General features: G+C 42.2%; 3 protein-coding genes and 1 long non-coding RNA gene across 5 annotated transcripts in view; 1 reads left to right on the top strand and 3 right to left on the bottom strand.

The window, feature by feature from the left end:
* Positions 1-3,326, bottom strand: part of cfap299 (cilia and flagella associated protein 299) — a 48,597-nt gene extending 45,271 nt beyond the window's left edge. For both annotated transcript variants that reach the window (XM_086031514.1, XM_086031516.1), the window contains exons 1-2: positions 3,143-3,326; positions 1,221-1,345 (exon numbers count right to left, since the gene is read on the bottom strand). In XM_086031514.1, coding sequence (XP_085887640.1) covers positions 1,221-1,345; positions 3,143-3,250 — 233 coding nt within the window. In that variant the 5' untranslated portion in view covers positions 3,251-3,326. The remainder of the gene's footprint in view (positions 1-1,220; positions 1,346-3,142) is intronic.
* On the top strand, positions 3,323-25,562 carry LOC147146805 (uncharacterized). The gene is made up of 3 exons (XR_015086921.1): positions 3,323-3,433; positions 21,882-22,127; positions 25,169-25,562. It is a non-coding gene; the product is annotated as an uncharacterized LOC147146805 (long non-coding RNA).
* fgf5 (fibroblast growth factor 5) lies at positions 6,059-11,907 on the bottom strand. Its single transcript, XM_086031227.1, has 3 exons — positions 11,654-11,907; positions 10,260-10,363; positions 6,059-7,581 (listed from the first exon to the last, which is right to left on the bottom strand). The coding sequence occupies exons 1-3, from the start codon at positions 11,904-11,906 to the stop codon at positions 7,210-7,212; spliced, it is 729 nt and encodes a 242-aa protein (XP_085887353.1). The 5' UTR covers position 11,907; the 3' UTR covers positions 6,059-7,209.
* Positions 17,185-24,063, bottom strand: prdm8b (PR domain containing 8b). The gene is made up of 4 exons (XM_086031513.1): positions 23,828-24,063; positions 21,875-22,111; positions 19,873-20,101; positions 17,185-19,218 (listed from the first exon to the last, which is right to left on the bottom strand). Exons 2-4 carry the CDS (start codon positions 22,097-22,099, stop codon positions 17,972-17,974), a joined length of 1,701 nt encoding a protein of 566 aa, XP_085887639.1. The 5' UTR covers positions 22,100-22,111; positions 23,828-24,063; the 3' UTR covers positions 17,185-17,971.
* Positions 25,563-25,841: the final 279 nt, after the last annotated feature.

Genomic DNA, 25,841 nt, shown 5'->3' with positions numbered 1-25,841 from the left:
AAGTAATATAAAATATAAAAGTAAAATCGAGCAGTGACACGCGTCCGCGACAAGTGCACAGTTGTCTTTGGCTGGTTCAATGGTGACAAACTGGCGAGAGAGCGTCACGGCACGGGAAAGGTGCGTCGCGGCGGACCCCGTTGAACAAATCGTGCTAAAGGCTAATTGATGGCTAAGGTGCAGCTGTAAACCATCGCGCTGATTAAAGAAGCAATAAATTGACTTCCTGTGACGAGCGCGAGCATCTGGCGCTTCATCAGCCTGATTACAGTCATGGATCAGACGCAATGCATCGTGGGGGATGTCGGCTTCAACTCGCACGAACGCGGACAACTGTTGCCGTGATATGACTCTCAGATGCTTTTTGTATACAAAGGGCCTTGATGTGGATTTTGCGTGACTGGAATTTGTGCACATTTAATTGCGATGTTTGATGAGAAGGCGCACTAACTAACTCAATGACTATGTGCATCTCACGCCGCAAAAAGCTGTAGTCCTTGGAAAAATCTAATGGTTAACTAATTGCAAACCACATCTCTCTTTTCTAGACAGCTAGCCCAACTAACTGATTGAGTGACTAGCAATTTTTTTTCTAACAGTGAACAAAACCACATCTAAATATGTCATCTTCAAATAATTCTGCTAACTAACTAACTAACTAAAATGATAGACCGACTACCTTATTGAATGATTGAATTAAAAAACTGTTAACCACATATCACAAGGAAAATTAACTAACTGAACAAAACCATAACTAACTAACTAACTAACTAACTAACCAATCAGTCATCCAGCTTACTGACTGACTCAATTATTGGCTAACTATCTAACAAACAGACTGATTAACTGGCTGTCTGGCTGCGAAAAAAAACTTATCTGACTTTTCAAAAGGTTGTTTTTGGCGCATTCTGATAGCTAACTAACTAACTAGCTAACTAACAGTTTGGGCATACAAAAGGCCCACAGTCCAAGATTGTTTCGGGATATTTGTGTCAAAATCATTTTGTACTGTAAGTTTCCTGCCGTGCAACTGGATTTGGAAGTGAAACGGTTGCGGAAACTGATACCCGGCAGCTTCCTGCATCCACCGCCACACACAAATAGTCAGCCACAGCCACATAAAGATTTCAGAGCGTGTAAGCGCTTCCAGATATGTCGCGGGCGGTTTTCCGAGCGTTAGTCACAAGGCGGTCGACGCCTCGTGGGAGAGTAAAACTCACGTAGTCCGGTTCCGGTGGTAGCGGCCCGCCGATGCCAAGGCTGCTTTCCGCTGCTCAAATTCCTGCCGACTCAGCACAGTGCCCTTGTGTCCGTGCTCCACCAGCTTGCGAGCCGACTCCTTGCTCTGGAAGAGCGTAAAATTGCACATTCGGAGCTGCATTTACCAAAACATTAACATAAAAAAAAAAAAAAAAGATTCCGCTGAAGCTAAAGTCAGAACTTTCATTGACGAAAAAGATTGTGGTTTTATTAATTTATTGTGGGTTACAAGCGCCACGTTGGATGCTAGTGGAGCTCTACGATTTGTCTTCATTTCATTTTGTAATTCATTTTTGTTCCACAAGAGGTGACAGTGAGTCGCTGAGGCCTTATCATGCAAACTCAACTAACTAGCTGACTGGCTAACTAACTAGTCAACTGTGAACAACAACCACATCTCATCTCACAAATTGATCTATTATTGCATACATGTAAAAGCTCTACAAAGCCTTAACTATGCAAGATTATTAAATTCAAAGAAACTAGAAATCATCAGCAACGTCAAACATCCCGATTCGAAAGAATTTTACAAAAAAGTTTGATTAAATTTTTTTTTTTTTTTGTAGTGCTAGTTCTAATTAGTTTGCAAACTACTTTTACATACACATATTCTTTGGTTGATTGCCCTGGCTACGAAAACTTTTTTTTGAATAACATTCTGTCATTTTTGGCCAATTTCATAAGTGTGCTAAACACACTTTGAGTTTGACTAAAAAAAAAAAAAAGTTAGTTTTTTCAGAATACAAGCATTAACAGCTCTATTTTTCGCACAAACTGTACTTTCAAAACCTGAACGGAGCGCTTTGTTCGCCTTTTCGTGCAGGTGTTCTTGGGGTCGAAGCGTCATTGACGTCGGCGCCTAAACTGCAAACCGAGCTGTCAGTTCGTCCACTGCGGCCTGTCAGCTCGCCGCTCACGTCCGGAAACCCAGGATCTCCCCCCACCCGCCCCCCACTGCTCTTTTGATGCGGCTCGGCAGAAAGGATCCCCCAGTCCCAAATTTGGCCCCGAACCTCCTTCCCTTTACGCTGGACGCGTACCCGCAACATCCATCCTGGCGGCCGAGGTGATGACTTTGTAACGTGACCTCTCCCACCATCTCAAAAGCCCCAAACAGCGGCGGCCAGGAAAAACAGGTCCAGGCAGTGGGGCGACGTATCAGAGGCGGGCATTTGTCGGCGTGGTGGTGACCCGGCCCGACCCGAGCCAGTTAAACAGTGATTGACGACAGCTGATTAGCAGGTCAGATATGGCCTTTTGGTGCCCAGTGTGGACACAGGTGTTCAAACAAAGTCCACCATTATATCATTCACAAGTGTGCCATCTAGTGGCGTTGGGGATAAATGTACTACTAAAGGAGCCATGCTCTGCCGTTCTGTTGCAATTGTGCTTTGCTTCCCTCTGGTGTGTGATTCTAATGACTACATCAACAAAACAGAGTCTCGTAGCCAGATTAGGTTAAGAATCGGGGTGATTTTAAATTTAATTCCAAATTTGTAGCGTGTAACCAGTTTAGCGTGTACTGGTAAAATAATTCCAATATCTTCTGTAACTTTTTGTTCAATAAGACTTAAGCCATACATTACATGTTCAAATAGTAGCTAAGAATTATGTCAATAGTTCATGCCCGGGGCTTTAAGCACGATACTAGGCAACAAGAAGCACCTGACCTGAAAAGCTTTTTATAAATGTCTCATGTGTGAGTATTACCCACCGAATTTAAGTGGGTGCTTTCGTAAAATTTCCCATTAAATGTTATGGGTATAAGGTGTATGCTGCGTCATATTCTTCATTCCGAAGTTAAGTGAATTTAGTTTGGTTTATGCGAGCGAAACACAAACACACGCGACCAACTTAACACGACGAAGCGAATTAAACTCACTGTGAGGAAAAACAAATCCATCGGCGTCACTTTAGAGTCCAAATACTCTTCGTAGTCCTTGAAGCATCTCAACGGCTCTTGTATATTGTTAATTGTGTTTGACTCCATTTTCTAGGTGTGTTGTATAGTTGCCATGACCATCACTTTACTTTTTTACGACACTTTACCGGAAGCGGAAGTTGCACTCACCTGGAACAATCAGGAGGCCAGGTCAAGGATACGAGGTTTAAAAAAAATTAAAAACGGTCAGTCCAAATTTCGATTCCGACTGGATTGAAACACTTATGTTTGGTAAGTTTAATTAAACATGTATTTTTAGATATATTTTGCATTTTACTCTTATAAAACTTTTGATATAGTTGCAATGTGAAGCGTCTGAACATCTGAACTTTATTTGGGACCGATTGTTAGCTTGAATCCAGGCCTATATTGAAAATTATTATTTTATGTTTGTTGTTTGTATAATTGAATCCAAGAAAATCTTCACTCCAGCATGAAGAACAGCTTCCAACAGCCTTCATGTTTCTTATGTCTTGGCTACAAACCACAGAATCCATTTTGTTCGTTTTTGTTTTTAGCCTTAAGTCACTTAAGTTGTTACATTTCAGTTTTCTCAAATGATAATTCCTAGGTCACGTCCGTGCAAACACTGGTATTTTTGTTTTGGTTTTTAAATGCAAAAAGCTCCTCATACTTTAGTTTGTAAACGTTAAAATCACGTTTGATATTCAGTAACGAGTCCACTTAATCAGTCCATAAGTTGGAATCTGCTTGCTGGTGTTATTGGTGTTGCATCTTTTTCACAAGTAACTTTACTTTTTGGGGCCTTCCGATTGGCTAAAATTTTCATAGAGTAAATTGTGATAGTGCCAGTTTTTTCTCCCAAAACGTTACCTTTTTTTTCTTTGAATAAGTACAACTTAAAACTCATCATATTGCAACTTTATTTCCCTCAAATTATGACGTGATGTTGTAATGTCATTTTTTCCCTTAACTTTTTTCTTTTGAAACTGCAACTTTATTCTTGTAATGTTTTGATTTTTTTTCTCCAACAATTACAACCTTATTTTTGTAATATTACAACTTACAGAAACAACCTTTTTTGGTCCATGCTGTATTTGTTTCTAGCATTGCGCAACACCCAGTTTTTGGTGTTTGACCTTGCATATGTCAGTGTGTGGCAAACTGCCGGTTTAATAGACAAGCAAAAGGCTAATTACGATACATATGAAAAAGCAAAGACCAATTTTCCATGTGGCGGCGGCCACCCAAAACCTGGATTTTTGTTTTTTATGAAAGCCGTCATGCCTCATTTGGGCCATCTGCTGATTGATCTGTGGGAAACGTTTCCATCTTGACGCTCACGGTTATGATTATTATTTTTTGCGGGGTTGGCCACCATTGATGACAAACCAAAGATGTCGGTCAACATCATTAGTATGGTTTTATTTGTAATATCATTGTCACAAATGTTCCGTTTTCCCTATAAAAGTTGAGTACAAAAAATATTTCACATGCAGTCACAATGTGTTGACATCATGGCAGTGAGATTTTCACTTAAAAAATATAAAAGATCTAAAAAGGTTGCTTTTCTTCTTTCAGGAACAAGTTTTTGTTTTCTATGAAGGAGTATCAGGATCAAATGAAAAGAAAGAAAATAATGCGACGACAAGAATATAGTCATATTATATAGTCGTATTTCCTTAAGGAACAAAACCATTTTGAGAAGAAAAAAAATGTCTATTAATTTGGGCTATAGTGCACTAATGAGAAATTTTAGTGTTCTTTTCTTTATTTTTTCAACTTTTTTTCTGAAAAATTATTAGTTTAATCACATTTCACATTTTTGTCTCAACAAAATGCAACTTTAATAATAATTTTGTAATATTATGAGTTTTTCTAGAAAAATAGTACAACTCTAATCCTTCAATAGTTTGAATTCATTGAAATAAAAATAGCAATTTTATTTTATGACTCATTTTTTAAATATGAATTGATCTCATAGGATTGCAATTTTTTTTCCCCGCAACATATGACCTTAAACTTGCACTATTACATTTTTCTCAATAAATTTGATTTTGAACTCGTAATTTTACAACAGCTTTCTCAATCGTGACTTCAATCTTGTCTCATTACACCTTTCTTACAAATTGAACCTTGCAATATTCCAAAATATGCTCTAGAAATAATCTGACTTTAAAAACATACAACTAAATACTTTAATCACAAAAGTATGAAAAAAAAAAAAAATGAAAATTGTCGACAAAATACAACTTTAATCTTTTGTCAGATTTTTTTTTTTCAAATCTAATACTTTTGGCGTTTTCAGAATAAACAAATTTAACACATTATTACACCTGCGGCAGAATTCGACTTTAATCCCTGTAATATTCTGACTTTTTCCTGAAAACTCAAAGTTTTATGTCGTAATATTCCGACATTTTCCTGGGGGAAAATCCAACTTTCTTGGAAGCTGCAATTTTTCTGCGGGGAATCGGGCAAGGTGGTGACTCGGGATTATAGGAGGGGGACATCCGGTGGTAAAATGATCCACTTTTCTCCTGCAGGTGTTTTAGCCGCAAAGACACTAAACAATGTTTTTAAAAATGGTTGCGCACTTGACATTTTTACACTCAGTTAAGCAATAAAAATACTAACATAAAATATTAGTATATTACATAGACCAGGGGTCACCAAGTCCGGTCCTCAAGGGCATCTATCCTGCATGTTTTCCATCTCTCCCCGCTGCAACACACCTGTTTCAAATAATCTGTATCGTTATCAGGCTTCTGAAAAGTTTGCTGATGAGCTGATCATTTCTATCAGGTGTGTTGCAGCGGGGAGAGATGGAAAACATGCAGGATAGGTGCCCTTGAGGACTGGACTTGGTGACCCCTGATATAGAAAAAACAACACTTTTACTTATTGTGCAACACACAAAATCAAGTTGTTTTTTTTCCCTTTGAATGAGAAAAATCGTAAATTACAAGATTTCAGTTTTCGAGGGGAAAAAAGTTGTCGATTACAGGATTAGTCACATTTTTTTTCATGGAAAACGATCGTAATAGTACGGAAGAATATTGCTGCCACCCCAAAAAAGAAAAAGTTAAACATTATGTTAAACTTATTTTTTATTAAAAGTTTAGCTTGAACATTTGGCGAAAGAAATTGAAGCAATTCCTTCCGGTTCAGTTCACTGTCAAAACCTTATGTGTGTCTTCTTTTTAAAGCTAAAATCATTTTAAAGCTTTCTAAACATTTTTTGACAGTAATAGTTATTACGTTGCTAGTAATTTTTAATTTTTATGACACAAAAAGGAGTCTGCCGGTGGCCTGAACCAGAAGGAACTGCTTCTTCTTAGGCCGAATGCAGAAGTCAAATTGATCACGTTTTAATGTGATCAATTTCACGTTTTGACGTTATCGTAATTAGTCTTAGTAATAATTTTGACGTCATTTTTTACAAGCTAAAAAAATGTATTTAGTAAAAAAGGCATAGTAATCAGTAAAGTAAAGATTTGTTTTTAGATGCATTTTTAGGGATTTTTTTCAAACTTAGTCTCATTGTTAGATCTTTTTGGGGAAAACCTAAAGTGGTATTTTGGGGGGGAATAATTTGTTTTGAAAAATAAGTCATTAACTATAAGATTAAAATTGACGTTAAAAAAACGTATATTACAGTATTACAGGAGTTGTCATGTTTTTTTTAAGAAAACAATCACAGTTTTTTACCCCAAAGGAAAAAAGGTGTAACACTTGACAGATGAGAAATTTCCGACTTTCCCTGTTGGAATTTTTTTTTTTTGGGGGGGGTCGAAAAATGTAAGTATTAACCCATTTTTACAACCCCGGTTAGGATATTTCCGATTTGGCAATTTCCTGAAATACAGCAAAACACTAAAAAAACGTAGCTAGCATTGACACATCGGAAATCGTCAAAAAAACATAGCTAGCGTTGACACCGTTGAAATCGTCAATCCAAAGAAATGTTTTCCGAAATCTTTGAGTCTTTCCTCGAAGCTTGAGGATGTCGGGAATGCTATGAAGTTTTTCTGAAGCCGCGAGTTCTATCCAAAGCGATACTTGGGCCAGTACTTGACCTGTCTCGGCCGCGTCCCCTCCTGGAATTTTGGTTTGGGCGGCGGCGGTTTGGGTGGCGGCTTGGGCGGCGTCTCTTGCCGCTTGTCGCCTTTTATGCCTGTGACGGCGAATCCGTGTTCGCTACCGCCACCTCCGTCGTCAACCCTGGGCAGGAAGTGCGTGGAGACGTGCTGGGCTTTGACCCGCGGGCTGGAGCCCATCTTGGCTTTGCCTCGCTTGTTGAGAGCTACGAACCACTGGCGGCCGGTCCTGCGGTTCCAGTGGAGCACCGAGGCATACGTATTGTAGCTGTTCTCCTGGAAACGCTCGCGGAACTTGCAATCGTCCGTAAATGACACCTACGCAACAAGACAAAATGGGAGGCAAAGCTCTAAACAGAACACCATTGTAATCATGTTCTGTTTATAAAACAAGGCTAAACATGATAAGATGAAAATAGCTTTTTTACGGAATTTTTTTGACTTGTTGACATGTTGTGAAGTAAAAAGGTTGAAATCCTCAATTAAAGTCGTACTTTTAAAAAATAATTATTTTTTTCCAAGAATAACACAAATATTTTCACGATCATAAATAGCATTTTTTACTGCAAAAATCTTGAAAATTGCTAAAAATATTCCTCGATTATTGTAATATCACAACTCTGTGATATTAAAAGAATCAATTTTGAAATTTTACACTTGAAAAAAATAAAAACAATTACAAATAATAAAAATATAAAATTTAGACTTTTTCAATGTCCATTCATCCATTATCTCTATCGCTTCTCCTCACAAGGGTCGCGGGCGTGCTGGAGCCTTCTAATCCTCTAATATTCCAATTTACAATAAGAAATACAACTTTAATGTTGTAATTTCCCCACCCCCAACAATATGACTTTAATCTTGCCAAAAATTATCTAGAAAAATGCAACTTTCCGACTTTTTGCTCTCATCCTTATATAAACTTGTCTTGTTTTCGCGCCACCTCCGCCAAATTTACGAGGAAGCGTCTGTAAGCTAGCAGACACACTCGCAAACATTTCCCACGTAATCAACCCCATTGGGCAAATCATCTCAAATCGTAAACTGAAGCTAATTGCACACTGGGACATGTCAGTGACCCACTATTTGATGCTAAAGTGTGCTAACCGCTAACACAAACCGCTAGAATCAGGCTAAAAATAGCTCCGGTGGGAACCAAACCAAACTGTGGGTGTTCTTGCCATTTTGTGCCGGCGTTCCAAAACAAAGCAAACATGTGTCGCTCATGCGCAGCCTAGCGGAAACTGAAGCCGTGACGGCGGCGGGGAAACGCGGCCGTCACATGGCTACTAGCCTTTTGGCTACAAGTCAGCTATAAAGACAATAATAAGAGAATATTAGTTGCAGTTAGGAAAAAATGCCATATTTTTAATGAAAATGTTGTAAAATTACCTGATTAAAATACTTTTTTTTTTCACAACAAAAAAGATTTGTCTTTTTTTTTTTTTTTTTTTTTATGGAAAGGAAAAAGCCCTCAATAAGATTAAATGGTAGCATTACAAAAACGTATTACAAGATTAAAAATGTATTTACATCAAGAAAGTGTTATTTTGTATAATTAATCTTTTATTAAATATATTTTACAAAAAAGACTGAAGATTAAATAGATATGTTTTTTAAAAGGTGTGTAGTAAGACAAAATCAAGGTTACAGTGTTTGAAATTTAAAACGGTTAGTCATACTTTTGAATTAGGAACAATAAAAAACATAAAGTTTAAAGTTGTAATTTTTAGAATTTATAATTATATTACGATCGATCATACTATATTCGTAAAAAAAAAAAAGCTTGATCAGAAGCCTGATAACGATACAGATCATTTGAAAAAAAAAAAAAAAAAAAACTTTATAACAAACGTTTGAATTCAAAAGTAATTATGATAAAGAAGTCATAGTATTGCAAAGGTTTAGACAAGTCCTCGTAATTCAAGTTCATATTTTAGGAATATTACACAATAAAAAATATATTTGCTTCAGAAAATATACACAAATGCAGTATTACAAGATTTGAGACTGATATTTTGAAGAAAAAAAATTACAATACTGCATTTAAATTGTATTTCATAGGAAATAAATCATAATGGAGGATTAAAGTCCACAGTTTTTTTTTTTTTTTTAAACTTTCATTAATCTTAAAATCAGTTTTTGGGAGAAATGTTTTTTTTTTCAAAAAGCATCTTTAAAGCGTCATACTATTAGAAGATGAATGTCACATTCAATACTATGAGAAAAATAAAACAGTGGTGGCGTTCCATGAACTTTGCCCAGGTGGATTTGCAAGTCCAAATTCCAAGATGAATTGTGGGCTTCATTTCAACACTACGGATAACGTTGAATTGTCATTGACTAAACAAATGATTTGAATTCATGTCGGTTTGTGACCGGACTGGTCGTCTTTGAAGTGGCTGCTCGGCTCCCATCTGACAGGATTTGTTGAAACAAAAACGGTCCTCGGAAGAGCTCCTGGGAGCCCCCCGTAATCGCCTTTCCTCGTTGCGTATTGATTTCCACTTTAGCTGTGCGTTATCAACCATCCCAGACAGGACTTAATCTTCCTCGTCCGCTAATGCTCGCTAACTGGGGGACCGCTCGCCTGACAATGCTCCCGCCGCTATTCTATGCTATGCTATGCTATGCTATGCTATGTGATGCGAAGCTATGTTATGCTACATGAGGTTTGAACTTAAAGATATAATCATACATATTCATCAATTAGATGTGATGATTCTGCTTTTAAAAGTGTATATTTTTAATTTCCAGTGACAGTGTTAAAATAGGGTTGTGAGCTTGGTTTACAGTTTCAAGGCAGGATCAGGGTTTCAAAATAGGGTTTCAAGCCATAAATAGCACATTAGCGATCAATGTGTTTTCAGCGAATAACGGAGGATAGGTTCCAACATAAAAATGCAAATTCACTAATGCCGAACCGCGAACATACGAGGGGAGGTCACTGTACAAGCCAATGTAGCATGTTAGCGTAGCATCTTGATAGCACTCACAGTGGCATGGAGGCGTCCTTTCTTATTCATGGCCAGGAATCTGTTACTGTACACTCCTCGGATGCCAATCACGCCCTGGGACACGGCAAATAGCTCCAGGACACCTGCAAAAACAAACCATTGATGAATTGATTGATCGACTGAGTGATTGATTGGAGTCACATGACATTATTATTTCGAGTAGGACTGATGAAATGCCACTAGGTGGTGTACACCTTCCTGTTACCTCTCCCAATTCAAAGGGTGAGTAGTTTTGCTTTATTTTAATTTCATTATACAGATGAACGACTTTTGCGCTTTTATGCCAAGATACAGAGTACTGCTACCTCCTGCACCTTTGATATGTAAAATTTAACACAATGACAAAAACTTTGTGAGCAAAGACCTTTCTTTTTCTTTCTTTCTGAGGATGATGATGATTTGCCGATGTGTCAATCTGCCGCAGTATAGCGCCAACTATTGCTGAGGAGGACTTACTCCGTGTCATATTTGTTTTTGCCTAAAGTTTTGATGGCTGGTATCAGCAGCCTCCATGAGTGACCCGATACCTTAAAAAAAAAAGGGCAGTATCAGCCCGATTATGACAAGTCACCCGTCCCTACTTTAAAACATTGTCTGAAACGTTATTAAAGGTTTGTCGGTTTATAGGGTTAAAAATGAGTGTTTTGGTTTCAAGGCTGGGTGGGCAGTTGAAAAAAGGGTTAGAGTTTCAAATTAGCATTTCAAGGCAGAGTTTGGGCTTCAAAGTAAGGTTCAAGCCTGAATTTGCTGTTCATGAATTAAGGTAGAGTTTAAAACCACAATTAATGCTTCAAACAAGGGTTAGGGTTTCAAATTAGGGTTTCAAGGAAGGGTTTGGGCTTCAAAGTAATGTTTCAGGCCTGGATTAGTGGTTCAAAAATTGGGTTAGGGTTTCTAAACAGGGCTAGGGCTTCAAAGTAGGGTTTCAAGCCTTCAAACCCGCAATAGGGTTTCAGGCAAGGGTTTGGGTTTTAGTCTCGGGCTTGGATTTCAAATTAGGGTTTTGAGACATTAAGGGATTTGTAGTCGGGCTCCAAGTTGTTGTTAAGGTTTCAAAGTAAGATTTTCTGCCATGATAGGGGATTCAAACGATGGTTAGAATTTCAAATTTGGGTTTAAAACTTTGTTTCACGTCTCAAAGTCGGGTTTCCAGACAAGGTGAAGTAATGGTCTCTAGCCTGGATTAGGGTGCGATTCAGAAGTAGAACCCTATTTATAAATTAGTTTCATATTAGCGGTTCAAATCTGGATTATGTTTCGCCTCAACATATGCAGGAAAAAAAACTCACGTGGGCGCATGTCAGGCAAATTGACGCGCGTGCACGCCCGTTGCGCGTCACACGCCGTCGTAATGGACGTGCACGTCAACTTACTCAGACGGTCGGCCTCATGGCTGCCGTTGACTCTGCCGTCCGGGTGGATCTGGAGGTGGAAGCCGATGCCCACCCTGCAGTAGAGCCGGCACGTCCTGCGCCCCGAGCGGGCCTCCTCCTGCTCCTCCTGCTGCTCCTGCTGCTCCTGCCGCTCCTGCCGCTCCTGCCGCTGCTCCCCCTCGCCCGCCGCGCCCGGCCGACGCGCCGCGGCCACCAAGTGCGCGACGGTGAGCAGGCAAAGCGGGACGTTCATGCTCGACCACCCGCCTGCAGTAGAAGCCCTCTCGCATTCCCGGATGAAATCCTACACGCGCGCACGCACGCACGCACACTTGCCGAGCCGCCCGGGGATATTTATACCGCCGATGATCTCACCGCTCCGGGCATGCCTCCGATCGCGACCGCCACCACCACCTCCGCCGGCGGTCGCCGGAGCGCCGCGCGCCGCGCATGTGAAGCCTCCCGCGCGCAAACCGGGACGCACCGAGCGCGCGTTTTACGCACACGCCAGTGGGAAGGTGACGAGACCACGCCACTCTCTCTTTAATTCGGCCACCCCTCCGTGTGGGCTGTGTTAACTGTAAAGCGCATACTGCCAACAACTGCGCGCTCCATGCAGCAAAAGGTGTGAAGCGGTTGTCAGAAAAGGTTCTTTAACAACTTAGCTTTCAGAGATACAAAAAAATCGTCATGCATTTTCATTTTCTGCAGGAAATGTTCACGATTGTGAAGAAGCACAAGTTGACAAATTGACACCATGCAGCAGGTGTGAAACAGTTGTCAGAAACTATTTCTACAACTAAATATGACTTCACGTGCAGGAAAGAAAAACCATCAAGCTTTTTTTTTTTTTAGTTTATGCAGTAAATGTCTGAACCCAAATATCCTATAGGGCCCAAATTGTAGACGCCTGCATGCAACACAGGTGTGAAAAAGTTCTAAGAAACGATCTCATGCAACTAAACTTTAAATCAAACGAAACCAAAACCTTCAAGCGTTGCTCAATTCATGAGTTTAACGAAGCCATGATGACATGGATACGAGGACTCCATGGAACACAGATGTGAAGCAATCCCAAACTGTTCGCTCCCTGTTGTCAATTCTGGAATAATAGCAGTTTACGAAAAATTGTGGAATGTAGAGTCCAGTGTCTCTGGGTCTCTGATGGTAATTTGGAGACACCATGCAACACAGGTGTGAAGCAGTTCAGAAAAGAATGTGACAAACCACATCAAGTGATATCTCAAATTAAAGCCAGCGACGAATGCTTTCCAGATCTGCAATTAATTACACAATCTGGCCTTATATGATGACGCAATCACCCCAAAACGTGATTTTGTAACCATAGGATACAAACCACTATCATGTACTGTAGTTGTCACAAGTTCTTCAAAGTGGGTCACACTAGCGCTTTCACAGTTGTCAGCCAAGTTTCAATCTTCCCCCCCTGCGGTGGATTACGAGCCGCAAAGCTAAGATAATTGTCCGCGGCCGGCTGAGCTCGGGTCGGGCCGGGCCGGCATCGCCCGCTGTGTAAACAGCGCGCCACTGTTCCTAACGTAGCGCCATTCCGTTAGCCCCCAAGGTAATCCCTCCCCGTTCGTATAAACAAGGAGTGGCGTCCCCGCTTGATCTCCCGCCTTCTGCACCTGAGCCCCGGGATGATCATCCAGCTGTATTTTGCTTTTTCTTTAGCTTTTTAGGTGGTTGTTACTGTTGCAGCAGGCTCGTGTTGAGGAGCGCGTAAGGAAGAACTTTGGGAATATTGTCCAATGAGTTGAAACGGATTGATTTTGAAGGATGTTGATGCTAGCCCATTGAGCACACTTCTTCTCCCGCTCTGTCTTATTTATAAAAACCTCATCGTCGCAGGGTTGTCAGAAGTAACAGGTGTGACATAAATCTCCGGCTTTCAACACCACGCAAAGGAATTCCGGCGCGGGAAGTGCGGCGAAGACAGGTAGCATTCCCAACACTCGGGCAAGACGGCTACTGTATGTCTGTGAGTGGGCGACAGTTCACAGTCTGCAAGTAGAACACGGCCAGTCCATTTTCACTATTAAGAAAGATGACCTTGTCCAGTTAAAGCAATAAGAAAAGTATCTCGTGAAACTCAATAAACATTGCCATGTCATTATTAAGCCAAGCAGAAAACGTTTCATACCCAAGAAATTACTTATTTTTCACCTGAAGTGAGTTTTGTTGATTGAAAAATCTCTTAAACACAAGCAAATCCTCTTAACAAATGGTTGTATTACATTACTAAGCCAAGACAAAGTTTGATACCAAAAAATACAGGGTTTTTTTCGGGTTTTTTAAAGGGTCAGTTTGACCCAAGGCGTCTACAAATGTCTTCAAACCCCTATTCAAATTACACGTTTTTGTGATATAAAAATAGGACTCCAATATAAATAAAACTGGTCAACGGCAAATTTTAATCAGTGATGGCTTCATGTGTCCCTAAATGTATTTTTGACTGAGAATTAAAAAAAAGGCTTTACTTGTTTCTTGCACATAAGGTTTTTGAGATATTTTGAACAGTTAAGAAGTACTTGTACAAAAAAATACTTTTTGAACAGGGGTGTGTAGACTTTTTACAACCACTGTAGATTGAGTTTCATATTAGAAATATATTGTAAACTGAGTTTTTTTTTGTTGTTTTTTTTAATTAAAAGGGTAAGTCAAATCAGTTTTCGTTCCGATAATATGTTCTGTGCGCACCCACTAGTCCAAACACGGCATTCTGATGAATGTTTATTACTTTTGTGGAATATGAATTAACCCTCCTGCTGTCCTCGGGTCAAAATGACCCGCTACTGTGGGTGTATACAGAAAATGAGGACAACATTGATCCATCACAGGGTCGGCCATTTTGTCACTTGCTATCGCCTGAAAATGACATCGCGGTTGCTCAGGGCTCAGGTAACGACCAATTACGACGCACCTGTTTTCTGGGGTCTGGTCATGTGACGTTTGCAAGATGGGTGTAAACATTATATTGGCACGTCAAGTCCAATTTATTTCTATAGCCCTTAATCACACAAACGTGTCAAAGGGCTTCACATGACCACGGTGACAAATATTAACGAAAGAGAAAATCTTGAAGAAAATCTTTGAAGTGACTTCCATTTTAACTTTAAAGTGGGTCAACTCGTCCCGGGCCATGTGTCAGAATCGAAACGTGTCACTGTAAAAAAAATCCCAGCAAATGTTCATACTCAAAGATGACTTTGATACTATGACATCACAACAACAACAACTTCATAGTGTGACGTCATAACGCCTAACATTGTCGCATGTTTGACCGTAAAACGGGACTACAAAGCGGAACGCTTAAGTGCTACAAATGTATGCGTGTGTGTGTGTGTTGTATTTTTGGGTCTGGCTACCTGCTGGAGTGTAGCCGTTGGGCCGTGTCAGCAAAGTGGGGGTAAAAATGTAGCGTGAGTGGCCGGGGCCGGGGGCCAAATGGAAGTGCCAGCTTAGCGCAGATATAACGTGTCCTCGTGTTGGCGTGCCGAGGACGGACCATGACACAAGCCACAAAGCATGAGGTCACCAAATATCAGTCATGCGGGCGCGTCCAAGTGTGTGCGCGCGCGCGCGCTTGAAGTTGTGAGATTGTGTGTGTATGTATATGAGTGTGCATGTGTAAGGTCACTAAATATTGTGTGTGTGTGTGCATGCATATGAGAGGTCACAAAGAATTGAGCGAGAGTGAGTGCATGTGGTCACTAATGTGTGTGTGCGTGTGTATGAGAGTGTGGGAGTGTGTGGGAGTGCGTTTATGTATTGTAAATGTGTGTGTGAAGCTGGATGTATGTGGTCATTAAATACAGTCTTGAATGTGTGGGTGTGAGAGTGAGTGTATTTATGCAAGTGTGTCTTGAGGTCACTCAATAGCATGTGCACGTGGGATTGAGAGAGTGTGTGCCAGTGTGTGTGTGCGTGGTCGTGTGTGTGCAAGGTATGTGTCTGCAATTGTTTGTGAGGTTCAGAGTGTGCGCATGCGTGTGAGCAGCTTGGATTGCTGCCACGGTAGGCATGTGTTGATGACCGCGGCGACGTGCGCGCTACCGTAATTGATCATCACGTGACCGTCATGGCCTGGCCTCCTATTGGCCTCGTCAAGATGAGTTGAGTTCAGTTGAGTATCGGCGCTCGCCGACTGACAGAGGGAACACGTTAAGTGCTTCAAAGTCAAACAATCTGCAGTCATCAGATGCACATCTTGACAAAACATTATATAGTGTAATATCGGAATATATCAATATATCTCTATATCTATATATTTTATATGTATATATATATATATATATATATATATATATTTATTTATATATATATATATACATATATATATACATATACATATATATATACATATACATATATATATATACATATATATACGTGCACATTTTTACATTTGACTCCTTTCACCTCTTTTGCAGTACTTCCTTTTCTTGCCACGTGATGGCGCTGTTGATCTGTTTTTCCAAATCTCCCTTTCCTTCTGCTGTGCTCGTCACCAATGTCGGCACTTTTATATCTGAAATGTATGAAATGTCTTTAACGTGTCTTAAACGCTGTTTTTATACAGTGCATATAAAAAATGTTTATGGTATCATAATTACAGGATGCGAGCTTGCTTTTGTTTATAATCATACTAAGCGTCAGCTTTTTCATTATATTGCATGTTCGCTATAAATAAACATAAGATTCGAAATATTAATGCTATGCTGTATAACCTGCATTTTGCATTATTTTTACGAATACAAAACATAATAAACACGTTTAATAGTGTAATAAAGCCGTTTCACTCGTAGTGTTTTATTAGAAATATTTCATGATAAATGACGGCCTTTGTGTGCGATTAAAAAAAAGTGCTCTTAAATTATACCTACTTATAGCCAACGTAGGGATGTAGAATGTGATGTAACATTTTCCGCGAAGATTTCATTCTATCTTTAGATCCAAATTCACTGTTTAATTATGATCACATTTAATATTAATTTTAAGTTCTTATTTTTGATATTTTCAATTAACAAATTGACAAATGGTTGTTGCAACCTCACAATAATTGTCTTTGTATGCCAACTGTAGTGAATATCTTAAATGACTGAATATCGTAAACTGAACATCGTAAATGATTGTTTCAGCTGTGTGATTATACCTAATCTTTTTTTTTGGGGGGGGTGATAAAAACATTTGAAATTCCCTTTTTTTAAATACGAAATACATATCTCAAAATGCTTGAAGCTGTAGCTGTATAATAATCACACCTAATTATACATAATGAACAATTAAAATCCAATGTAACATTTTTCAATTAGTCCTGTAGACGTGCAGTATAATTAGCTATAATTATGCATCTACAATTATTGATTTTAGTCATTATGAATTTAATGGTTAACAACGGCAATAATTGTGTGTGTAATAAGTCAAAACGAAGGTGTCATAGGCAAACCAAATTTCTATTCCTTTGCATTATACAAAAAAATCACAAAAAAGAGGACAAAGGAGCAGAGTGCCATTTGAAAATAAAGCTATTTTTTTTATTGTCATTGCATTCAACATGATTAGATCAACTGTCATACGTAGTAAATTTTCCCGACAAACGGAAACGAAACACCGAAACCCCCCAACACACATGGACACAAAATATGATTATTATGATTAATATCGTCATCGCACTTTGTATTTCAAATCAGGACCCTTGGTAATATTTACACGTGGTCTGCATGTGGACTGGATCCGATTTGCCGTCGTTGCGCATGCACTCACTCACACGCACGGTGCCTATATTCGTGTCGGATATAAAATACAACTCACTGTACATTTACACATATTTCCATCTTCCCTTATTAGACGTGTAAGTGCTTCATAAATAGATTCATTTCAAAGGTGACATTTGCTTTTTGTACACAAAAAGGAGCCTTCCACAAAAGGAGTGCAAAGGGGAGAGGGGAGGCGGTCGGCCAGGGTCGCCGTCAGGGGGGTGCTGAAGTCAGTGATACTGGGTAAACTCTAAGGCAGTGGTTCTCAATTTGAAGTAACCCGTCCCCAACTTGACTTGACAAAATAATTTGCAGCGGGCCCCAAAAGCGGACACGCTCAACCAATTGCACGACATCTTCCTCCAACAATCCAGGCTGAATTAAGCTCCTCCCTGAATGCTAACGAACTCGTCTCGGATCGTTTTGGAAGTGTCTCTTTTGAAGATTTAGAGTTACTTTGTGGCTTTGCAGCTCCCCGCCCCCGTTCCCTGACGGCCCCCCCGCCCCCCCACACCGGCGTCAGGTCCCGGCCCCTGAGTCAGTTGTGTGAGGTCATGTGACGCGACAGGTGGTGGCGCTCTCGGAAGGACTCGTTGCAGATGGGACACTTGAGCTTCTCCTCCCGCCGCCGCTTGACCAGAGGCTCCATGGCGTACTCCTTCTTGTGGTGCGAGCGCATGTGGTAGACCAGGTCCGAAGTCATGCGGAAGGAGGCGTTGCACTTGGCGCACCAGTTCTGCGCCGGCAGGCACAGGGACGTGAAGGAGGGCGGCAGGAGGGTGAGCGCCGAGGGCATCTGCAGCTGGACGCCGCCCGAGTTCTTGGGCCAGAAGGTGGCGGCGGCGGCGGCGGCGGCGGCGGCGTACACGAAGGGGCCCTGCTTGGCCACGCCGCCCGGCACGGGGCAGTTGGCGCCCAGCTCGGCGCCCTGCAGTTTGGCGGCCAGATGGTCGGCCTGGTAGAGGCGACTGGACGAGATGGTGTCGCCCACCGCCGGGTGGCAGTCCAGCAGCTTGGGCGGCATCACCAGCGGGGAGATCTGGGAGTAGGCGGAGCGGGCCGGTTGGCTGAAGGCGCTCTTCCGCTCGCCGCCGCCCGCCTGGCCCACCGAGGTGAAGGCGCTGGCCATGGGCGGCGTTTGGGGCGGCTGCGTCTCCGACAGGACCTGCCGGATGTTCGGGTGCTTGTCCGAGGGGCTGCCGCCGGGACGGTCTTTGTTCTCCGAGTTGGCGGCCGACAAGCTTTTGCTGCCGCCGTGGTTCTTGAGAGTCTGCACCGACTTCTTGACTTCGGTGAAGGCGCTGCACTTGGTCTCCGAGGAACCGGATGTGGAAAGCGAGCGGTGGTTCTCCTCCAAGCCGTACACGCCTCGGTAGTTCTGCGCCGACGTCGCCAGCTCCTCCTTGGACTTGGACTGCGGCGGGCCCGGCCGTCGGCAATCCCGCTCATCCGCCGCCGAGAACTTTCTCTTCCCCGAGCTCTCGCTGCGCACCTCGGCTTCCCTGTCGCTCAGCGGGCTCCCGGTCCGGTTGTTCTCCATGTCCCGAGCCAGGTTGTGAAAGTCCGTGGAGGGTTTGCTGCCGTCGCCCTCGGAGCGCCCGTGCTTGGGGCTGCTCCTGCTCGCCGTTGTGTCGGGCCGGTCCGGGCTGCGCTCCCTGCCGGGCTCCTCGTCCGCTCCCGTCAAACTCTGCAGTCTTTTGGTGCAGCGGAAGCGCAGGTGCGCCAAAAATGGGAACTCAAACTGGAACCTTTGGCTGCAGTCCGGACACGAGTAGTGGGATGAACCTTTTGGGGCGGAAAAGACACAATCGTTAGTTCCTAATCATACTTTCACAGACCCAACCTGTCGTTTCTCCAAAAAAGAAACGCCGTCCTTTGCCAGAGGGACTTTCCCAAGAAATTGTGACCACCGCAAATCCTACAAATCCGAGATTAACTTCTTGTTTCGCTGCAGCTCCCAAATGTGCCGTGCTCACCCCAAAACATCGAAATTGTGGATGACGCTTTTCTTTCTGCTTGCGAAGACTTTGAAACGTGCAAACACGAGAAATAGAGAATGAGGCTCGAATTGATCTTTTGCCACTGAAGACCCGCCCAAACATGATGTATCCACCCTTGAAACCAGTGACCGCAAACACCAGAAACTCTACAACGGGGATCTTCAATCCTGTTCCTTGAGGTCAGCTGTGGCCTGTTGTCCATCCCTCCCTGCTGCAACGCGCCACAGAAGCCGGATAACAAGCGTGAGCATTTGAAGCATCGGGTGTGTTGCAGGAGGGAGACGTATAAAACAGGCAGGACGGCGGCTCTTGAGGACGGGGTTTGCGTTTCGACCTCCCAAATGGTTTGCGTTCAACTGACCGGAACCTACAACTCCAACCGTATTCTATGGCTGTCACTCTTTTCCCGCAAGAGATTTATGGTGGTTCCGTATCACACCTTTGCTCTTGGCGGTCACCCTGGCGGTGAGCAGCAGCAGCTCCACCAGGTCCTTGCCGTACCACACCAGCAGCTCCTCGTCCTTCTCGATGCGCCTGAGCGAGCGGTAGAAGAGTTGACCGTTCTTCACGTAGGCCTCCAGGTTCTGCTCATCCTTGTCGCGGGCCGACTGCACCAGGCGCAGCCACATCAGCCCCTCCGACGTGCTGTTGGCTGCCGACGTGTCCACCTGACAAAAGGGTCCCGGGCGCCGTATCGTTAGCAGCGTTAAGGTCGCCATTCGGCAAATTCACCTTTTGTTCATTTTGGGGGGGGGGAAATGGAACCCTATACCCTGCTTATTCGCATTTTTTAGACCAATCCCCCGCTTATTTGCATTTATTTTTCTTTACGGAGAATAATTTTCTTTGCAATGTGCACAAAATTCATGTAGCAAACTGGCAATTGAAAAACGAACGCCGAGTCAGAATTTCACCTTTCGAGTCAGAACGTGTTGTCATAGCATTATTGTCGTTCGGACGAATGTTTGGATGGCACGTTTCCATATGACTGACGTATTTGTGTGGGGGAGTGCACATGTGTGAAAGCTACATAAACGCTACCTTTAAACGGACACCCGGAATTAGTTATGGAAATATTTTTGGGCCGGCTGACGCTGTGCTAACAATAAACAAAAGGGAGTTTTCAAACTTGGACACGGGACCTGAAAGACGAACTAGCCTAAAATGAGGTTAGTAGTAACGTGGGTGATTATTGATTTGATTTTGATTTGTTCCCAGTGTTACAAAGAAGTCTCAAATAGTAACATATTTTAACTATCGCGGTTGGGTTTAATTATTATTTTCAAAATGCTGAATAATAAAGTTGGAATTTTGAGAAAATTTGAAACTTTTTTTTTTTTAATACATTTTTAGAAATGAGTACACAATTTTAGAAAATCTGAATTTAAAATACATTTTCCAACAACATTCAGGTTTTGAGCACAAAAGATTAAGTAGTGTAAAATGTAAAAACAAAAATGCGTAAAACATACAGTGTAACCCATTCTATAGTCCTCGTTCACTATTGCTACAGCACTTATTTGATTGTGAACTTTTCCTCAATGTTCAAAAATTGATCAGTGTTACTCGAAAATCTGAAATAACTTCAATGATGATCATGAGATGAGACGGTATTGTTCTCCTATCTAATTATCAGGATAGGCTATTATTTTTTTTCCTACATATTAAATATCACAGTATCACAAGTTCAATATTGGTAAAATAGCAACATATTGCAATAGTATTGTGGGTTAGTCTTCCATTCTTCCCTGGTGTTAAAATAGATTTTCCCCTCTTATGCCGTATCGTGAGAGCATGACTGGCAAAAATATAAACAATATCGCTCTTCCTATCCTATGGAAGCGTATTTGCCACAGCAGGAAAAATCAAGTTCAATATCGTGTTATAACATACATTTCATGTAACGCGGCGAGTTTCACGTTTTAACATTTTCACCATTTTCACATTTTACTTGTGATCAATTTGACTTCCGGTTGAGGTGACCGGCGGGGTCCATTTTGTGCTACTTAATCATTTTTGTGGTATTTGCTACTCTTCTATAATACTGTAAGAATACAAAAGATAATTGGAAAAAAAAAAGTCTTCAAAAAGATTCAACATTTCAAAAGACGACCTCCGCGAGTCACCTGAACCGGAAGCAATTGCTTCGTTTTGGTTAGCCAATGCGGAAGCGGACGTTTTAACGTGTGATCACGTGAGACTTATCACGTTAAAACGTGGAACCTATCATGTTCAAATGTGAATTGTATCACATATAATGTGATATTGAACTTGGTTTTCCCTGGCAAGCGACACGCTTTGTAGATGTTTTTGCACAACACGTCATCGCTATGAAGGGATCGGCGGAAAACTGCTTTTACCTGCTGTATGTATTAATAACTGTGTTTGGTTTGTTAATGCTAAAAAAAATCTCTATATATATTTTTTTTAACTGCTTGTACCCGGAAGATGTAGGGGGCGGTGCGCTTGTCGGTGGCCTTGAGCGCGATGAAGGCGATGCTGTCGTACATGGACGTGTGGCTGAGCACGCACGGCCCGAAGATGGCGCTCTCGGGCACGTCGCAGGTGGTGTACACGCTGGTGAAGATGTCGGTCAGACATTGCTGCACCGCCTTGGCGTCGCCGTCCCACAGCTGCGCCTTGTGCTGCGAGCTCGACTCCTCCATGGCCGCCGACCTCTGCAACGGCACACAGGTGCACGTTCACTTGCATTTAGGGGGCGCAAAATGAATAAGCAAACCAAAAGGCTCCTTTGCGCGTGCACGGACTCCGCAGAAGAGAAATAAATCATGTTTTGGGGTACACATAAACAGCTGAAAACCATTTCTGTTTCCCTTCATGATTAATAATGTTCATACAAACAATAGTATTGGTCATAAATGAGACATTTAAAGCGCTTTCCAAGAAACCCAAAGACGTTTTTTTTTACATTAACGTGAATGCAATTTCAACCTCATCACGGCATCGCCGTGTTTTATACGCATCGGCACGAATAAAGCAATTGTATAGATTATATAGTGTCTTTTTTTTAACCAACAACACAAGATGATGACATTGTTTTAAACGTTAATTAAAAAAAACACATCAATTAATTGTTCTTGTTCAAGCTGTTGTTTCCGTTTTTGCACGTTTAAAAAGTCAATTCAAAATACGCACTCGTACATACAAACAACTTCAATCGCTTTAATTGAGATTTGCATCACGTGTAACTTGTGTTGTAAATAACCCCATAAATAGCTGTTATAACTGTAATGCGCATTGGAGGCCCACGCACAGTACACATTTTGTACTCTATTCAGTACAGTATTCTTTTGTACAAGGCAAACTAATAATTGCATTGCGTAATTATAGCGTGAAATTTAAAATAAATTGCGTATAGTTGCAGTTAATGGCATCTTGAGTGTATTTTTGCAAGTGAAGCAAAAAAATAATTGAAATCACATTCCTGAATTTTTTTTCCATTTTAAATGTAATATAGATTTTTAATTATTGTAATATAGTAGGCTACGGGGTTCCGCGTGGCGTTACAAAAGCACGTCCGGGATTGTAATTCTTTTAGAATAATAAAAATAATACATCTTAATCCTGATCCCGTCATAAAGTCATCCATTCTCTTTTTTATCCTCTTTTCCTCGCCTCTTACGCCATGCAGCCTCATTTGCATAATCCGCCACTTCCCACCCGGCATGGGAGAGATGAGTAATTAAAGCAGCACCAACGCTTCATTATTATGATGATGATTTATTTCTTTTTCTTTCTCTCTCCCGCAGCGCGAACCCCCTCGCGTAAACTCGCAACCGACGCACGCGTAAAATGTCATCAAAACTAAAACACAAACAAACTAACGAAACATTTTTCACGTTTCAGAAGAAATAACAGTGATAGCTTTATTATTTGTTTGTTTATTTAAAATAAATTAAAACGCATTTGACTGGCGTTACGAGTGCACAAGTGATGCGGTTTTGTGTGAAAATGCCATCACAATTTGCAGTTTTGCGAGGATTTCGGTTCGGTAGAATGTTTGATTCAGCGGAAAATATGTCAATTTAAAATGCAATAAGGAAATAAAATACAGTCATTAAAAATGCTACTGAGATCGAAAACAAGGAAAAAGAAATAACGGAACCTCATTGCGTTTCTTGTCGATTTTACAAAAGCTTCCCTGGTACAGCGCAGCTGTGCTCGGCTTCACCGGTCTCGGGGTGCTCAGTGCTCGGGGACGAGCCGGACTCCAGTTCGGCCCATGTGCAAACACCGTACCAGGCTTTTAGCGCCCCCTCCAACACGACCCCCCCCCCCCCCCATCATCATCATCAGGATCATAACATTATTATTATTATTATTATTATTATTGTTATTATTGTTATTATTGTTATTGTGTTTCCAGCCCCTACCTCTTGCGCAGTTCGAAACCAAATAATCCACAACCCGGAGCGCAGCCACGAGAAGCGCCGAATAAGAAAGTAGAAAGCCAGCAAAAAGGAAGAGGCAAGGAGGAATGTTGCGGTCGCTTCCTCGGTGTGTCAGAAGCAGGACGCGTCCCTCTCCGTCCGGGATATGCGCGCGCGGACGACGTGTTCGAGTGCTGTGTGGACGACTCGCGGGGCGACGCGCGCGTTTTGTTGGCCGCACATAATCTCCCCAATGAGGCGTGTCACTCCGCGTCTCCTCCTTTTAACTCTTCACTGACCGACCGCCGCTTGACGACTCTTATTATGGGAACCTCCCATGCACGTCCCACCCGCGCGCGCCCCACCGCCACTCACCCATCAACCCACCTCCCAGCCCTCATTATTATTGTAATTCTCATCAAAAGCCTTGATGCTTACTAACCCACTTTGGGGAGATCAAATTTTAAGTCTAATTTCACCCGGGAAATGTCTTATTGCTCCTATTCATTTTCATAACATTGTCATAACTAATACAGAGCCAAATAGACCTTTTATCAAGTTACAACAACGCCCCCCCCCCCCCCCCCCATCGGCAGGTTCCACCTCCTTGCACCGGTGCCGCCCGCCAACGGAAGCCGGCTCAGGTGGCTCGTCAGCCGGCATGTTCGGTGGTGGTCCACTAACTCCGTTCTATATGTCAGTCACCCATGACACATTTCCTGACGTCAAAGCTCCAAGTTAAAGTCTTGTTATTGTATCAAGCTTATCCGCGTCCAGGTTCCATTTCCATTTGGACTCTTCCGGCGGTCCGTCTTGGCTCAACATCCCGCAGGAGTGGTAGGGTGGCGGCCTACTAGCCCGTACTGTTCATTTGTTTTCATGCATGCATGATAACTAGCATGGACCCTAATTGAAATGTTATTACGCTCAATTTGCCTCAAGTCACAATAATGTGCACCCCAAGTTTCCACCACCAAGCACCAATCCACCAGCCGGCCCAGGAGCCTCGCAATACAAGTCCAGGGCCGCGTTTTTTTGGGGGGGTCCAGTATCTTGCCCTGCGCAAAACCATAATTAATGTTAACCTACATTGATCTTTTATTACGCTCAAATTGGCTCAACCTTCCCCATCCCCAATAACGCGCAGGCAGGAGCCGACTCGGAGGCTCCTCAGACGGCCTCGCTCAGCATGCATCTCGATAGTTATGGTGGCCCGCTACCATGCACTATATATATTTATTTTCGCATATCATAGTAAATATATTGAAGCAAATTGAGCGTTTATGACCTTTATTACACACATCGATGCTCTAATTGCCAAACAACCTTCTCCTCCCTCCCCAGGTTCCACCTCCGCCCACCGGCCCCGCCCGCGAGCTGCAGCCGACTCGAGAGGCTCCTGACGCGGCCTTGCTCGGCTCAGCATCCCGCCGGAGTGGTGGAGGCGGCGGTCGGCTCTCTGGCAATACCCCGAGGCGCACTCAGGGGGCGCCAGCGTATAATGCTCCCGGCAGTGGCAGGCGAGTCAGGCTTTTTTCTTCTTCTTCTTTTTTTTTTTTTACCTTGATGTCAAGTGCATGATTCATAAGCACTTTTAAAGGCAGGAATATGATGACAAATTGATGATGGTATTAAAGTGTAATCACACACTTTTTTAGCTCAATAATTTCCACTCAAGATCCACTTGAGGCGACTAATGATACAATTTGAAGATGTCTCGTCCTTTTAGGTGTTTGCCCTTGTGCTCCATCATAAATCCATCAGATCAATGGCGGCGCCGCATAAACAAATAAGACCTTCATCTTTTTGGATTATTCTAAATAAATCAAAATGGCCAAACAAACAGAATGCTCCCGAAAGCGGCGCGTGTGGTTTTAATTATATGTAAAAAAAAACAAAAAACAACAACAACAACTTGTGCTGCTCAAGCATAGCTGTCATACTATTAAAAAAAATCACCCTATCTTACATACCAAGATTCTGTTAGGATCTTTATGTCACATTTATTTTCAAATAG

The sequence above is a fragment of the Filicampus tigris genome, chromosome 5, assembly GCF_054856515.1.
Source record: "Filicampus tigris isolate MCC_2025a chromosome 5, RoL_Ftig_1.0, whole genome shotgun sequence".
NCBI classification, from domain to species: Eukaryota; Metazoa; Chordata; class Actinopteri; order Syngnathiformes; family Syngnathidae; genus Filicampus; species Filicampus tigris.
The sequence above is the reverse complement of the archived record's forward strand: the minus strand, read 5'-3'. Positions and strand labels throughout refer to the sequence as shown.